This window comes from Platichthys flesus, chromosome 15 (genome assembly GCF_949316205.1).
Source record: "Platichthys flesus chromosome 15, fPlaFle2.1, whole genome shotgun sequence".
In the NCBI taxonomy this organism is placed as follows: Eukaryota; Metazoa; Chordata; class Actinopteri; order Pleuronectiformes; family Pleuronectidae; genus Platichthys; species Platichthys flesus.
The window spans coordinates 16,389,434-16,405,143 of NC_084959.1; the positions used below are offsets into that span (position 1 = coordinate 16,389,434).

Below are 15,710 nucleotides of genomic sequence, written 5' to 3' on the forward strand. Positions count from 1 at the left end.
GATGAAGAGATTGAATAGTTGAAAGCAAGATGAAAGAACGAGACCAAAATAAACGTCTAATTTTAACGAGTGGACAGAATGGACCACAAAGCCAACTACAAGAAAAGAGAGAAGGTGAAATAATCAGCAAATCTTTTGCTTGCAGCTCCTTGTTTTTCCCACTGCTGGGAAGCCCTTCCGGCTCCTCTGGGGGAATGGGATGACAGCTGCTGCCTGTTCAGTAACAGCTATCTTAATTGTACCGTGGCACTGTTTCCAATGGGGAGACCAGAGTTAATTCCTGTTCGAAGGCGGTAACAGTAAGGTTTGGGCCCGGCCAAGCATGAAACACTTTGAATTTTAATTGGCTTTGCCCCATAGGGAACTGAAGTGTGTTATTGAGTTTGTAGGTGCTGGTTTCATGCAGTCAGCTGGTTGCACATGATCGCAGGACACTTCAGCGCTCAGTCCTCTGATTAGAGCAGCTTGTGAGATCGATGCCCATATCTCTTACCTTCACCTTTGAAGCTTAAAAAAAAAAAAATATATGTATATATACTGTACATATTTTTGTATGTCTCAAGAGAATGTGATTTTTTCACCATAGGATCACTGCTTCAAAGTTGTGTTGTTTTGTCTTCAGGGATGGAAAACCTCACAGTAAGTAGAGTTTTATTCTACCATGGTTCTTTTCATTCAACAGATTGAAGTCAGAGGAGGATTAGAAATAGACAATAACCTAGACATACTGTTCTTCCAGTCTAATGTTTACAGCTTTGTTTCATCATTCAGAATAATATAAAATATATGCTTTATCAACAAGTCGTTTTTTCCTTGATGTCTTTAAATGTCCCCAGTCAAGAAAAGGTTAAATATGTGTTATTTATATTTTTGTTGAGACTTTGTTTTGCTTTTAAAAAATCAATATGTGAGCTTCCCCTTTTCCCTGTTTTCTTTCATCCTATAAATATGAATGAATGCTCTTCTACTGCTGCTGCTGCTGCTGACTGACCTGTTCTGTCTCTCAGCCAGAGCAATGGCGCGAGATTATGAACAAGAAGTTGCAGTTCCCCCCGGAGCTCATCGGGGCCATTCAGGAGGGGAAAATCGAGCTGCTGTGTGGACTGCTGAAGACCGGCGACGGCATCGTCCGCCAGCTGGAGGAGTCCGAGGACCGCCAGTGGAGAGAGGCCCTCAACCTGTCCATCCGCCTGGGCAATGAGGCTGCCATGGTCGCCCTCCTGCAAGGGGTCAAGTTCGACTTCCGTCAGATTCACGAGGCTCTGCTGGTCGCCGTGGACACCAACCAGCCCAGCGTGGTGAAGCGTCTGCTGGACCGGCTGGACCAAGAGAAAGGCAACAAGATGGACGTGCACTCCTTCTCTCAGGCCATCTTTGACCACTCCATTGACAACTCCCAGTTTGCCCCAGGTGTGACCCCTCTGACCTTAGCCTGCCAGAAAGACCTGTATGACATCGTGACCATGCTCACCCTAAAAGGCCACATCATCCCGTGGCCACACAAGATCTCCTGCGCCTGTCTGGAGTGTCGGAACGGGCGCCAGTACGACCTGCTGAAGTTCTCCTTGTCTCGCATCAACACCTACCGTGGGATCGCCAGCCGAGCCTTCCTGTCCATCACCTCTGACGACGCCATGCTAAGCGCTTTCAGTCTCAGCAGAGAGCTCCGCAAGCTCTCGCAGAAAGAGCCCGAGTTCAAGGTGCGGCGGCGTTCCTCGATATCCCAGCTTTATGTTCGACTCATGTTTGTTGTTGCTTGACCTCGGCTGTGGTGCCTCTCTCCTGCAGCCTCAGTACCTGGGCCTGGAGCAGCTCTGTCAGGATTTTGCGGTTGAGTTACTGGGCATGTGTCGCAACCAGAGCGAGGTGACCACGATCCTCAACAGCTGCGGAGACGAGAGCCAGGATGCCTTGGATCAGCAGGCCTTCGAGGAGGGGATACCCAACCTGTCGCGACTGCGGCTTGCTGTCAACTACAACCAGAAGGAGGTTTGAACAAACTGAAACCAGTAAAAAAAAAACAGGCATATACGTGATCCGTAACATCTCTCTCCCTCTCTGTCTTCCTGCAGTTTGTGGCGCACCCAATCTGTCAGCAGGTGCTCTCATCGATCTGGTGTGGGAACCTGGAAGGATGGAGAGGCAGCAGGACCGCCTGGAAGCTGTTTGTCTCTGTGGTGATCTTTCTCACCATGCCGTTACTCTGCCTCGTCTACTGGATCGCACCAAAGTCAAAGGTCGCAGGGCGCAGAAATCTCCAAACATAGATGATTCTGATTAAAACACTATAACAGGAAGCTAACAATGGCTATTGTGTTTTAACCAGGTAGGAAAGATCCTGAGGATTCCTGTGATCAAGTTCCTCCTCCACTCGGCCTCATATCTCTGGTTTCTCATCACATTACTCGGAGAATCGATAACGATGGAGATGTATCGGGACAAGTTTGCCTCCAGGCAGCAGAACATCCTGCAAAGCTCCTTCCACATGGTGTGGGTGGTTGGTACGTTCACTCTCTCTGTGTTTACTCGGTTTCCGTGATGGCACTGATGGAAAGGTTTTAAATCATTCTGTGCCGCCACATGCAGGATTCTTCTGGTACGAGTGTAAGGAGGTGTGGATCGAGGGGCTGCGGTGCTACTTCCTGGACTGGTGGAACTGCTTGGACATGATGGTGCTCAGCATGTACCTGGCGTCCTTCGCTTTACGGGTGCTCATCATGCTCAAAGGTTACGTCCTCTGCCAAGAACACAGCGGCACGGACGACTGTGTTTATTTCACCGAGACTGGTGAGAACATCACGTCACGCAATTTTTCCAAATTGACTGTTGGTAGGTCTTTTTTGAGTTTAAGGCTCAGCCGGTCTGTTGCTGTGTGAAACTGTCCCTCAGTGCGTGAGGACTGGCGCCAGGAGGACCCCCAGCTGATTGCGGAGGTGCTGTTTGCAGTCACCAGCATGTTGAGCTTCACACGGCTGGCGTACATCCTGCCGGCCCACGAGTCTCTGGGAACTCTACAGATCTCAATCGGAAAGATGATTGACGACATGATGAGGTCCAAGCATTTTTCATTCAGCCTCCTGCATTACACACAGCTGCATGTGTGTGAGCCGTGCCTGGAAGGAAGGTCAGAGCACATGTCAGAGCCAGTGAGGATATGTATATTTTTTCTTCCATAGATTCATGTTCATACTGATGATCATTGGAACAGCCTTCCTCTGTGGCATTAACAACGTGTATGTTCCATACGTCATCTCTCCACATCTTGGCAGGTAAGAATCTGCTGATTAAGCAGCTCTCTGTGGCAAATTGTGATTTTTGAATATGGGATATACAGATAAGATGTTATTGATTGAGCCGTTCATTGAAATATTACCTAGGCCAATACATACAATAATGAGCTCACATTAGACAGCTGAAAACGATTTAGATGCCAAAAATGCATCCTTCCAGTGACTGCTGGGTCGTCAGGAAACCAGCGGAGACATATTTAATTGATAATTTAAAAAAATATATATTTAATATGTTTTATGTAAATAAATATCTACTGATGTTCCATTACCCTGTCAGTCCCACAAATGCAGCTTTAGTCAGGCGGCTTTTCATGCAATGTTGCCCAATAAATCTGGTTATTTATTTATCAAACCACAAATTGAAAATGTAATAATACATATTTAGAATGGATATTTTATTCATATCTTTCTATTTTGACTATTTGTTTAGACTTCATCCCTTAATCAATTTAATCACACTGATCTAAAAAGCTCTTTATTTAGCATCTTAGTGAGAAAAGAGAGATACAGAAGTCATGTTTGTGTGTGGTTCACTATGCTCCACTCCCTTAATCGGGTTGAATAAAGGTATAGATCCAGATTTTCCACTCATCATGAAAACCTTCTCCACGGCAGGTTTAATGAGACGTTCCACTTCTTATTCTGGACCATGTTCGGTGTGGCCAACCAGGACTACGTGGACATGCCACAGTTTATGTTGGCAGAGTTTGTCGGGAGGATTCTCTACGGCATCTTCACGCTCGTCATCGTCATCGTCCTGCTCAACATGCTTATTGCTATGATCACCAACACCTTTCAGAAAATTGAGGTGAAGAAATAGTTTTTTTTACGTCACATCTGCGATAAGAAGAAAGCGGAATCTCCTCTGATGATCTCTCACGTCTCGTCATTTTTAATCTCAGGATGATGCAGATGTGGAGTGGAAGTTTGCCCGGTCAAAGCTGTACCTCAGTTACTTCAGAGAGGGCCTCACCATGCCGGTGCCCTTCAACATCATCCCCTCACCCAAAGCTTTCTTCTACATCTTGAGGTGGGCCCTAAAACTTCAGAAAATCTGTTCTGTAATGAGTTATTTCATTCGCTCACTTTAAATCCTTTTCCAGGGCCATCTTCAGAAGAATCTGCTGCTGCTGCAACTGTAATTCTGTGCAAGAATATCCCCCTTTAACCAACTTGGTGAGTGTCCGATCGTCGGAGAAATATTTTCAAGCTACAAAATTATTCTGCAATCATACGCTGCGCTGACGTGTGTGATTATTAACATGGATTCTGTTTCATGCAATAAGTCCAATGACAAGGAATCTGAGGAAGCCCAGATACCGTACCGGCAGCAGGTGATCAGGGCTCTGGTGCAGCGCTACATCGAGTCGGCTCGCAGGGAGTTCGAGGAGACCAAGAGGAAAGGTTAGTCTGGCATCAGTCTGTCAGGGCTCAGCAGTTAGTCATGAAACAACAAGTCCTGTAAACTCACACAGCAGGTTTACTTCCTCACGCCTCCCCTTCTCTCATCTGTATAAATGATATGAATGCTTTCCTTTTAGTATTCCCTGTCAGGAAGTCAGTGTCATTTAGAGAAATATGGATTGAAAGTTATTTTCTCATTTTATGTGTAATACAGATTTTTGTTATCCAATATTTAACACCCTGGTGCTCCTTTGTAAACCATGTTGTTGTTTTTTTTATACGCAGCTTGAGAGAGAGTCAATCAATGGTTTTGAAAGAAGCTGCATTTTTTTAATTCAAATAATAAGTTAGATATGATGAAGTTATAGGTAGAATGTCCCTCAGTAGAGCTGATGTCACTGTCCACTCATTGGATTCGCACCAAATTACACGCACAAATATCAGTCCCCAAATCATGTCAGATTTTTTTTTTATCGCTGAGGAAAACATTTTGAAAATCACCAAATCTGGCAAGATTCAATAAATTGAAAAAAAATTCCTGGATCCGTGCCCTGATCTGGATCCACACCAACATTTAAAGGGTTCTTCTTTGTTTTATATTGCATCCTTTTATCAAGTTTTAAGGTAATATGTCCAGCATTATCTTGCTTAGAAACAAACAAACAAACAAAGTAATAAAAGGATGAAAACATTAACCTCCTCTGTAAATGTTTTGATGCTGTGTTCTGATTGTGGTGTGTCTCCTCTCGCCTCAGACATCGGAAATCGCATCACCGTGCTGAGCAAAGCGATCGTCAGGATGCACGGTGACATCAAGGTGATCCAGCAGCTGCTGACGGAGGACGAACACTCTGCAAGTGATCCAGTGACCAGTAAGGAAGGCTCCTCCATACTGGGGAAATACATCCATGGTGCCAGGAACAATTTCAGAGGTTTTAACAGCATACAAGAGTTCAAAAACACGTCATCTAATATGACAGTGCACCAGGAAGAGGAAGAGGTGGACAAAGTTGACTCAGACACAAAACAGGAGACAGACATGCAGCAGAGTCAGGTGACCGACTGTGACGTGGTGAAGATGGAGGAAGGCAGAGTTAAAGCAGAGCCAGGAGATGAGAGGCCAACTGAGAAAAAAGAGCAGTTGGAAGCAGAAAAAGATGAAAGCACTGACAGTGAAGTAAAAAGCGAGGGGGCAGCAGGGAACAGCTGCAATAATCTTGAAGGGAAAGTGAAAGGTGAGGCCACACAGGATGAGGTGGAGAAAATAAGGGAAGGAGAGGGACTCAGAGAGGCCACCGCTGGACAAGCTGAGATCCTCCAAGTCAGCAATGAGAAGACAGACGTAAACAAAATTGTTCACAAGATGAAAGACATAGTGCTGCAAGAAAAAAAAGCAGAGGTGAGATGGGGGAAGGGCAGAAAGTTCGAGCACAATGTAGCAGAGAAGTCTGGCGTCAGGGAGGGCAACGACAAACCCAGCGCCAAGAAAACTATTCCCTCGCCGACGGGCAGCAGCAGCTCCCAGGACACGGGCTTCGGTTCCCAGGAAGGGGAGGGGACCATCGTTGGGTCGCTAGTGACACCGTAACCTTAGTGACATCACAGTTAAATACCACGCTGACTTCTTCGGGGTTGGGACTTTTTGTTACCTTATCCAATATTTGGGGAAGTTTGTGCTCCGGCTGCACAAATAAACGTTGAATGCAGGGAGATATGTGACTTCAAGAGACAGCAGCAGGGTTTGTTTTTTTCATGGCCCTGCAGCTCTTTCATCTCAGCTCTTGTAGTGACCGGCCTAACGGTGGCGGTTTTATTCCTACATTTTCTAACAGCTACAGACCAAATCTTTTTTAAGCACCTCAATTCCTCTAATTGAGACTGGTTTAGATTCGTCAAAATTCCCCCTCGAACTCTTTTGATCCTTGAAAAGGTTTCTGGAAAACTAAGTGGCTTCAGTTGAATTGTCTTTTATATTTTATAATCTGAGCTGTAGATTTGTCATTTTGTGTGACTATAGTTGAGTAAAGCTCTGTAGAATTCTGGATATTTCTATAATTATACTGATGCAGACGTTGTCTTAAAAAGTAAATTTTTGGAATATCTGAGGCCTTCTTACCAAAATATGACAAATTCAGGCATTCAGTTTTAGTCATTCCACGATGGTGTCAATGTGGTCGTCTCTTGTGATTACATAATAAGAAAGATGACTTTGTAGCCAGTCCTCTTTAAATGACCAATGTTTTTTTTTAAAGTCAGTTAACACTGTAAGTTCAGCCTGAAGAGATTAGCAGATGCACTAGTTCACCGCCACAAACATGAGTGTTTAATAAATTTGGGTTTCGGTGCCTAATGACTGGGAAAAACATTTCAAGCAGCGACCAACTGTAATTTTGTTTAATTGAGTTTAATTGTCAGATCTGTGAGTCACATGTCGTTGTTGCACTGCTCGGTTACACTGGGCCTCTCTCCTTCTCATTGCCACACCTTCAATGTTAAATAGCACAGATTCTGTGTCTGTCTCGCTGGTTTCTTTTTATGTGACGTTCAGATATTGCACGAAATAGACTTCTGTTCCATCCAGGTTTGTCGAAAGTGTCTTTGTAAAACAAATAAAAACTTTGAAGTAGTCTCTGTGTCTCACTGACTCCGTTTGTGGGAGAATGGGATGTCTGTGATGACCGGGGTTATGAATCAATGTTTCCTCTGTGTATCAACACCTGCTGCTACAGTGTGACAGTGCAGGTCTCAGCTTGCTTCACACTAACACACGCCGCGCACACACACACACACAAAAGTGTCCCATGAGGCTGCAGGCCTGAACACACCAGTTCATTAATTAATGGCCTGCAGCCTCTCGTGTCCCTGGGTCGCACACTTTATCCAGACTCTTCCAGTGGAAAACACATTGTGGCTGTCTGCAGCATTGCACGACTGATGTCATCACCATTTCCACCTTCTTTCCAACGTAAACCATCGACTAAATTGTGTTCATATTGTAGTGGCATGTTTTATCACACTCACCATCCTGTTACAGCAGCTGTTGGAACATCCCTGGAGAAAGACTCTTCCCTACCTTTCAATTCCCAGAAAAAGAAATACAGATCAGCATGTTTTACTACTTACCCAGCATTAGTTAGCAAATGATCTATGTAGCTTTTTAAACAATAGTTCTTGGTTTAATAAATGTAAGTCTACACATGCTTATTATGCATGTATACATAATGTAGATATACATGCAGGATAAGTGGTATAGATGACGGATGGATGTAGAAAAATACTTGGATTCTGACAGATAACTCATATTTTGGACAATGTAATAAGGAAACTTAGATTAACATCATTGTATAACAAATGTATTTTTCCCAACACCTAAAATACAGACCACCAAGCAGTTCATTAATGTGTCCCACTTATTACAAAACTATATAAAAAACAAGAGTTACAAGTTCATCACTTCACTGCACCCTGTTGATTCTGTACATACAACATACTCCTCATGATGAAAAGCCAGCACACATTAAATAAAGACTGTAAAGATGTGTGATGAGAAAACAGTGGCATGTGTTAAACACCTGTTATTATGGCATCATATACAAATACAAAAATAAAAAAAGCTATTTAAATGGGAGTTTTAAGAGGGAGTGTGCCTGGATGATTGAACACTTCCCTCAGGAGCCGCACATCAGACAATCGTCTCTGTTTGCTAAGGAACACACCATAGCAGCGGTGTTGCGCTCCTTGTCCTCCGCCTCCCCCTCCTCTGTACTGTTGGCTGATTGAGCCTCCTTTAATTTCTCCTTGTTCAGGGTGAACTGAATGGGGTTTGCAGCGGGCTTTGTCCGCAGGTAATACATGCCGGTTTTCAGGCCCTGCAGAGACAAGAATATAAGGTTAAAGATGATGTTTCTTGGCCGTGTGACGCAGCATTAGTCCAGCCTGCATCCCCTTCAGGGCTGACTCACCAACTTCCAACCGTAAAAGTGCATGCTGGTCAGTTTGCCATAGTTTGGTTCAGCGATGTGGATGTTAAGTGACTGGCTCTGGTCGATGTAGGCACCGCGGTCTGCTGCCATCTTGAGGATGGTTTTTTGGGAGACTTCCCACACTGTTTTATAGAGCTGCTTCAGATCATCAGGGATCTCTTCAATGTCCTGTGGACAAGTCAGACATACAGTAACTTGCTTAGGCTTCAAACCTAACAACATGTATAAGAGTTATATTAATAATCAAATCAGATAAGATTGTATTACCTGGATGGAGCCGTTCTGCGCAATCAGCTGGTTCTTCATCTCCTCACTCCACAGACCTCTTTCTGTGAGGTCCTTCAGCAGGTGAGGATTTACAATCTATAGGAGATGCAGAAATAACACTGAGCAACTCCTCCCTCTATTACACCCGACTTTAGAGGCTGAAAGCAGCAGAAGGATTCAGTGCTGACCTGAAACTCTCCAGAGAGCACCCTGCGGGTGTAGATGTTGCTGGTGTATGGCTCAATGGACTCATTGTTGCCCAGGATCTGGGCAGTGGAAGCGGTGGGCATGGGGGCCAAGAGCAGACTGTTCCTTATGCCGTGCCTGAAGACACACAGGAACGAGGGGTGGTGCAGATCAGGGATGAGCTATGATTTCAACATACAACAGATATGACATGAGAAACATCAGGAACAACGAGGACATTCAGGAAGACCTACTTAGCAATTTTGTCCTTCAATGCCTTCCAGTCCAATAAATCTGTTGGGACTTTATCCCACATGTCGTACTGAAGAATCTAGAAAACAAAGAAACCAAAACAATGAATTACAACCTGAGCCAAAACGAATAATCTGTACCCCATGTTGAATTTGAGACATTGAGAAAGCTACTCACTCCTTTGCTGACAGGAGAGCCGGCGTAGGTTTCATAAGTGCCAAACTCCTCTGCGAGCTCACAGCTGGCCTCCAGGGCAGCGTAGTACATGGTCTCGAAGATCTGAATGTTGAGTAGCTGGGCCTCCGGGCTTTCAAACGGATAACGCATAAGGATGAAGGCATCAGCCAGACCCTGCACACCGATTCCAATCGGCCTGTGACGCCTGTTGGATCTCTCAGCCTGTAAAGCAGGAGAGAGGGACCGTTGTTCAGCACACACGACTCGGCTGCAGGGTCGATCAAGATGCAACACGAGACAAGGGAGCTTACCTCCGGCACTGGGTAGTAGTTGATCTCAATAATCTTGTTCAGGTTTTTAACGATGACTTTGGTGACGGAAGCAAGCCTTTTGAAGTCAAAGGTTTTCTCTGGGGTGACGTACATGTTGAGTGCAATGGAAGCCAGGTTACACACGGCAACCTGAAGAAAGAAGAAGTCAAAAATAATGTTGCTACACAAAAGAAGTTTACGGAAGGAAGCAAGCTGAATCTATTGGTGCTAAATCTGGACTGATATATCTGTTGGCACTGTAGCTAATAATCAAAGCGACATAAAAATAAAACAGGGGGAAGAAGCTTCAACAATGGCGGAACTTTTTGGAGAGACTTATCACGTTAGTAAGAAACAGGCATCTCTTTCTTAAGAGGTACATAATGACGACATCCTCCTTCACTGCCATATTTCTTGTTGTCTCAGTTAACTCTTCACACTGCGCTGCCCTCCAGTGGATGCTTTGTTTAACAACCACGCTCATGTAAAAAGACTCGTAGAAGCATATGAGCAGTGATGCTTACATAGTTTTTCTCGTACATAAAGGCTGTATAAATTACAATATATATAAATGTGTGCAATGGCCAATATATCAGTATCATAAATATATAATATATTGACATTGACCCCCCCAAAATCCATATTGGTTTGTCTTGACTTGGTACCAACATGATATCTCCATCCCCTCACCTCATCTTTGCTGGTGTACTCCACTATCTCTGTGCACAGATTGCTGGATTTGATGGTTCCCAGATTCTGCTGGTTGCTCTTCCCGTTGCAGGCGTCCTTGTAGAGCATGTACGGCGTACCCGTTTCAGTCTGTGACTCGATGATGGCGTACCACAGCTGCTGAGCCTTCACCACACGCTTAGCCCGGCCCTCCTTCTCGTATCTGAGGACGTTCATGAGACAAGTTAATGCTGAGAAATGAGTGGTTCGTTGAGAACAAGGTTTGGTGGTGCTAATTGGACCTTGTGTAGAGCTCCTCGAACTTCTCTCCCCAACACTCCTCCAACCCGGGACAGTCACTGGGGCACATCAGAGACCAGTCCTACAAGAATATCAGCGGACTGATAAGACTTAGGAGCCTTAGTATATGTAGGATCTCAGTTAGGGTGGGAAATGCTCCCAGTATTCACCTGATTGCTTTCCACTCGTTTCATGAAGAGGTCTGGTATCCACAGGGCAAAGAACAGGTCTCTGGCCCTCTGCTCCTCTTTACCTGTGTTCTTCTTCATCTCTAAGAAATCAAACACGTCCAAATGCCATGGCTCCAGGTACACGGCGAAGGCCCCGGGTCTCTGAACGAGGGAACGTAGAGAGTCAGGTGATTTAAAAAATCGGTTCCAACCTGTGGCCCTTTGCATCCTGTCCTCCCCCTCCTCTCTGCCTCCCCCTCACAGCTTGCTCTCCTTTCTATCAAAAATTAATGGCCATAAAAGCCCCAAAATTATACTTAAAATATACTCTGAATCTGTTCTGTAACAATATCAATAACATTTTGTGTGTATTGTTTATCTCTGTTCTTACCTTGTTGCCACCCTGGTCGACATAACGTGCTGTGTTGTTGAACACTCGAAGCATGGGAACCAGCCCGTTGGAGTTGCCATTTGTCTGAAATACACACACCAGTTTAGGTCATATACAACTTTACATAGTGTACAAAATGTACATGTAAGCTCCTCTATTAATACAATATTTTATTTTTTTATTTCTCTCACCCCAGCAATGTAGCTGCCTGTTGCTCGGATACAGCTGATAGCCAATCCAATGCCACCAGCTGATTTGGAGATGAGTGCGCACTGCCTCAGGGTGTCGTAAATACCATCGATGCTGTCCTCCTTCATGGATAGCAGGAAACAACTGCAAAAAAGGAAAAAAGTATTAGTAACAAAATTCAAGTTTCAGACATTTGGGTTAAATTTGTTCAGAGCAACATTTCTTTATTAACCTGGACATTTGTGGTCTGTTGGTGCCGGCATTGAACAGTGTAGGTGAGGCGTGGGTGAACCACTTTTCCGACAGCAAGTTGTACGTCTCAATGGCTGCATCGATGTCTCTTTTGTGAATCCCGACGGCCACTCTCATTAGCATGTGCTGGGGTCTCTCAGCAACTGCAGGGACAGAACTTGATTAGCGAAAAAACAAACAATGATTTATAAAAAATCTTAACAAAAAAAGATGCACTTCTGATAAGGTTTTCAGCGAGAACAAAAACGACTCTCACCTTTGCCATTGATCTTCAACAAGTATGACCTCTCAAGAGTCTATCGGAGCAAAAGGAAAAGTACGATTCACACGTCGAAGTCATCTGAGTGATGGGAGTTTTGCTTTATTTTGAAGAAATTGTACTTTCTTGATTCTTGTTGTTCTGGGTCTGTACCCTCGGGGTTGAATCCACTAATTGTAAGTCGCTTTGGATAAAAGTGTCAGCTAAATGAAATGTAATGTAATGTAATGTAATGAGTGAGATGTTAAATGTAGGCTTAGTGAAAATTTGTAATTACCTTAAATCCAAAGAAATTGTAAGAGAAGTCTCTGTCGAAAATGATGGCTGAGTTGAGGCGCTGCAAATGGAAGGGGACATTATGTTAATAAATGTGAATCTTCATTACAGAACAAAATATATCGTCCAAGTTGACGTACATTCTTGTTGGCTAGCACAATGTCGAGAGTCTCCTTGGAGATCATGGGAGAATGAAGTCTATTTAAAGGGTTGACGTATCTGTACAGGTCTTCCATCACATCTGTAAGAGAGAAAAAGAAGAAGGTGTAAGGGCATGAGTCTGTGACGATCGGCCATTTTAGTTTGTGGATTTCTGTCTGTTTGTGTTTTCTGTTTCCTGTTTTATTTTGTAGTCTCGCTTTCCTTGTGTGTTGTCCAGCTTCTCGGTTGTGTCACTTCCTGTCTTGGTGATTGTCTTTCCCAGTCCTCATGCGTTGCACCTGTGGCTAGTTTCCCCAGCCTTCCCTGTGTCTCTATTTAAGCCTGTGTGTTCCCCAAGCCCTTGGTCGGTGCGTTACTCGTTTTTACACGTTGTCATATATGGTTTGTCTTGTTATGCTTTCTCGTCCAGCTTCCCCAGCTTATCTTTCCTTGTTATCCGTGCGCCTTGTCGCCAGTGGATACCTGTGAGTGTTCATGTTTTGTTTTTGTCTTGTTTAAATACTCCTTTTAAATTAAATAGCTTTTTTATCATAACCTCTGCATCCTGGGTTCATCTCCTTGCACAAACCGTGACAGATTCATGGTTTAATAGTGAACAATGAATCATGCCAGGATTTTCCTGCACTGTTTTTATAGCAAAAGGCAAAAAACACATACTCCAACATATTAAAACATATACATTTTATTAAAATTAAACAAAAATTTGATTACATTTTAAAGAGAAGATAAAAAAATGAATGCTTAAAGCAAACACCATTGATGAAATACATAAAGGAACATGGGCTCTTTATTTCAATGCAATTCTAATTACACAAATCACACAGTTGGTCATGGGGCAGTACCTCTCTACACTTTTACTCACCACTGAACACTTTCTTTGTCTCCTTGTGCAGGTTTGACACAGCTATTCTTGCAGCCAGGATTGCGTAGTCAGGGTGGTTGGTGGTGAGGGTGGCGGCGGTCTCTGCTGCCAGGGTGTCCAGCTCCACGGTGGTGACTCTGTCATAAAGACCCTGGATTACCTTCATGGTAATCTGGGTCTGCAGGAGCAGAGACAAAGGGTTTCTACATGAACATTTCATTTTCGCTCTATTGCCTTTTTTATTCTCTTGTCTACCCCATCTTAACTATCTGCTGAGTGTGATCGATAAAGGTGTATCTGATCTTAATCTCTGAAACTACACAAGGCAGAATATCAGTGATCTGACATTGGCCTGCACCTGACGTTTCCTTTAAAGTGGATGTAGTTGCACTGAAGTGTTTGGGACTTACAGGGTCCACAAAGTCCGAGTTGAGTCCATAGCAAAGCTTCTGAATACGAGAGGTGATTTTATCAAAGGTGACTTCCTCCTCACGACCATCTGAAACACAAGCAACATGCCTGGTGAATATTGATGTTTATGATGGCAGCTGTTAACCACACAAACACCTGTCAAACAAGTCATTATGGCAGCAAAAGCCTCAGTAGCTTCGCGCCATAACCAAACAATATCAAAACCTCCTGACGACATCCCTCCTCTTACACATCACTTATGGAAAAGTTCACTGTGATATAAATGCACAGGAAAGAAATTAAGTTAAAATCTCTGCTGTAATGAAACTAATAATAATTTTAAAAAAGTGTGAGCGGTATTTAAAATGGAGATAAAACAAGCTGCACATCTGCCAACTGAGAAAAGCCACAATCAGTATGTGTCCTGTGATAAGCCCCGGTTCTTTGTTTGTCTCGTCGTACACGCACCGAGCAAAGAACCAACAAAAACACACATTTCAACATGAGTGACACTGGAGCTGAAGTCCACATAGAGTCTTACATTTCTTTGTATTGTTCTTATCAGAGCTTAGATGCATTTACATTTTTTTGCACATCTCCCGCATCCTTCTATTGCATTAGCTTACACTATTTATTAAAAAATTAACTGTACCTCGTTTAATGACGTGCATGATGGCGGCCAGCGGCTGAGTCCGGTCACAAGGGGGCTGCAGGTGTTTCTCTCTGGAATCAGGTGAAAGGAGCTGAATTACAGCGGGTTATGACACCGTAAGAACGATTAAATAATACAGTTGAATCTCAAACTGACGGCGCGAACAAGCCGCCCGACCAGTTACACTGCTTTGTGTCAGCGGCTCAGCCAATCAGAGGAGAGCCCTGCAGACCTCTGAGCCAATCACGACCCAGCGCTCGGGACATTTACAACATCCGTTCTCCTTTTCCGGCCCAAACCTGGCGGGATGTTATCAAACAAGAGCTCCAGTTGTCTAATGTAATTGAGTTTCATTTCCGCAACAGGACTGAGTCTCGAACACTGTGTGTGTGTTGCAGTTTATAAGTGACATCCACTTGTGTTATTGTCATCACAAAGCAAGCTTCATAAATCATTGCAATCCACAAAACTTTTAATATAAATATCTGTGGATGTTAAAGTAATATAATGGGCTGGAAATCATCATAAATCATCAGTTTCAGTGGCACTTCAGAAAGATAAAGCATTCGAGAAAAGTAAATCAAAAATGGTAAAGTTTGAGAAAAACAATGATAATATTAAACTTTATGTATAAAGCACTTTTCAAAATCTCACCACAAGATGCTTTACAATGGTAGCAGAAAGTGTGAGGATTTTGTACATAATGATTTACCACCACAGACAATAGGAAGATTTGTTGCTTTTTATTTTTTGAATTTTTGAGTGATTTTAATAATCAGTTACCCATGTAATTCTCAAACCCTCAATACTGCGATTGGATTTTCATTGCTTCTAGTTCATGCTAAGCGTTTCATTTCATTTCACTTCACATACCTATATTCTACATATTTCATTGACTACATTTGTTGACATATGATATGTTTACATACTCTTTTGATGTATTACTGTAGATTAAACTACCTTGCAGAATCCTACGTCTTTTTGTAAGTAGCTCCATCTTTTAACATCTGCCACATTATAGCGATAACTTTAAAATACAAATAAATTAATGAGTAATGAGTGACCCTTTATCCTAGCGCTAGTTGATGGGAACAATATGTCATTTATTTGATCACCTAATATAAACTCGAAGGTTTCGCATGAATTTTCAGAATTATATTAAATATTAATTATATATAATTATATTAATTATATTAATTATATTATTGTGTCACACTGTGACACAATAATTTGTCGATCTTCTTTCT

General features: G+C 43.2%; 2 protein-coding genes across 2 annotated transcripts; one reads left to right on the top strand and one right to left on the bottom strand.

The window, feature by feature from the left end:
* Positions 1-618: 618 nt before the first annotated feature.
* LOC133970013 (short transient receptor potential channel 2-like) lies at positions 619-6,302 on the top strand. Its single transcript, XM_062406798.1, has 13 exons — positions 619-639; positions 1,008-1,700; positions 1,789-1,989; positions 2,073-2,237; positions 2,327-2,501; positions 2,587-2,787; positions 2,890-3,052; positions 3,177-3,269; positions 3,906-4,098; positions 4,193-4,320; positions 4,394-4,466; positions 4,577-4,694; positions 5,450-6,302. The coding sequence occupies exons 1-13, from the start codon at positions 625-627 to the stop codon at positions 6,280-6,282; spliced, it is 3,051 nt and encodes a 1,016-aa protein (XP_062262782.1). The 5' UTR covers positions 619-624; the 3' UTR covers positions 6,283-6,302.
* A 1,728-nt stretch (positions 6,303-8,030) lies between these two features.
* LOC133969151 (ribonucleoside-diphosphate reductase large subunit-like) lies at positions 8,031-14,593 on the bottom strand. The gene is made up of 19 exons (XM_062405432.1): positions 14,464-14,593; positions 13,811-13,899; positions 13,401-13,578; positions 12,517-12,617; positions 12,378-12,437; positions 12,098-12,137; positions 11,822-11,984; positions 11,592-11,733; positions 11,401-11,484; positions 11,010-11,171; positions 10,842-10,921; positions 10,561-10,762; positions 9,871-10,020; positions 9,560-9,781; positions 9,385-9,461; positions 9,133-9,268; positions 8,945-9,040; positions 8,657-8,845; positions 8,031-8,563 (listed from the first exon to the last, which is right to left on the bottom strand). The coding sequence occupies exons 1-19, from the start codon at positions 14,480-14,482 to the stop codon at positions 8,363-8,365; spliced, it is 2,391 nt and encodes a 796-aa protein (XP_062261416.1). The 5' UTR covers positions 14,483-14,593; the 3' UTR covers positions 8,031-8,362.
* Positions 14,594-15,710: the final 1,117 nt, after the last annotated feature.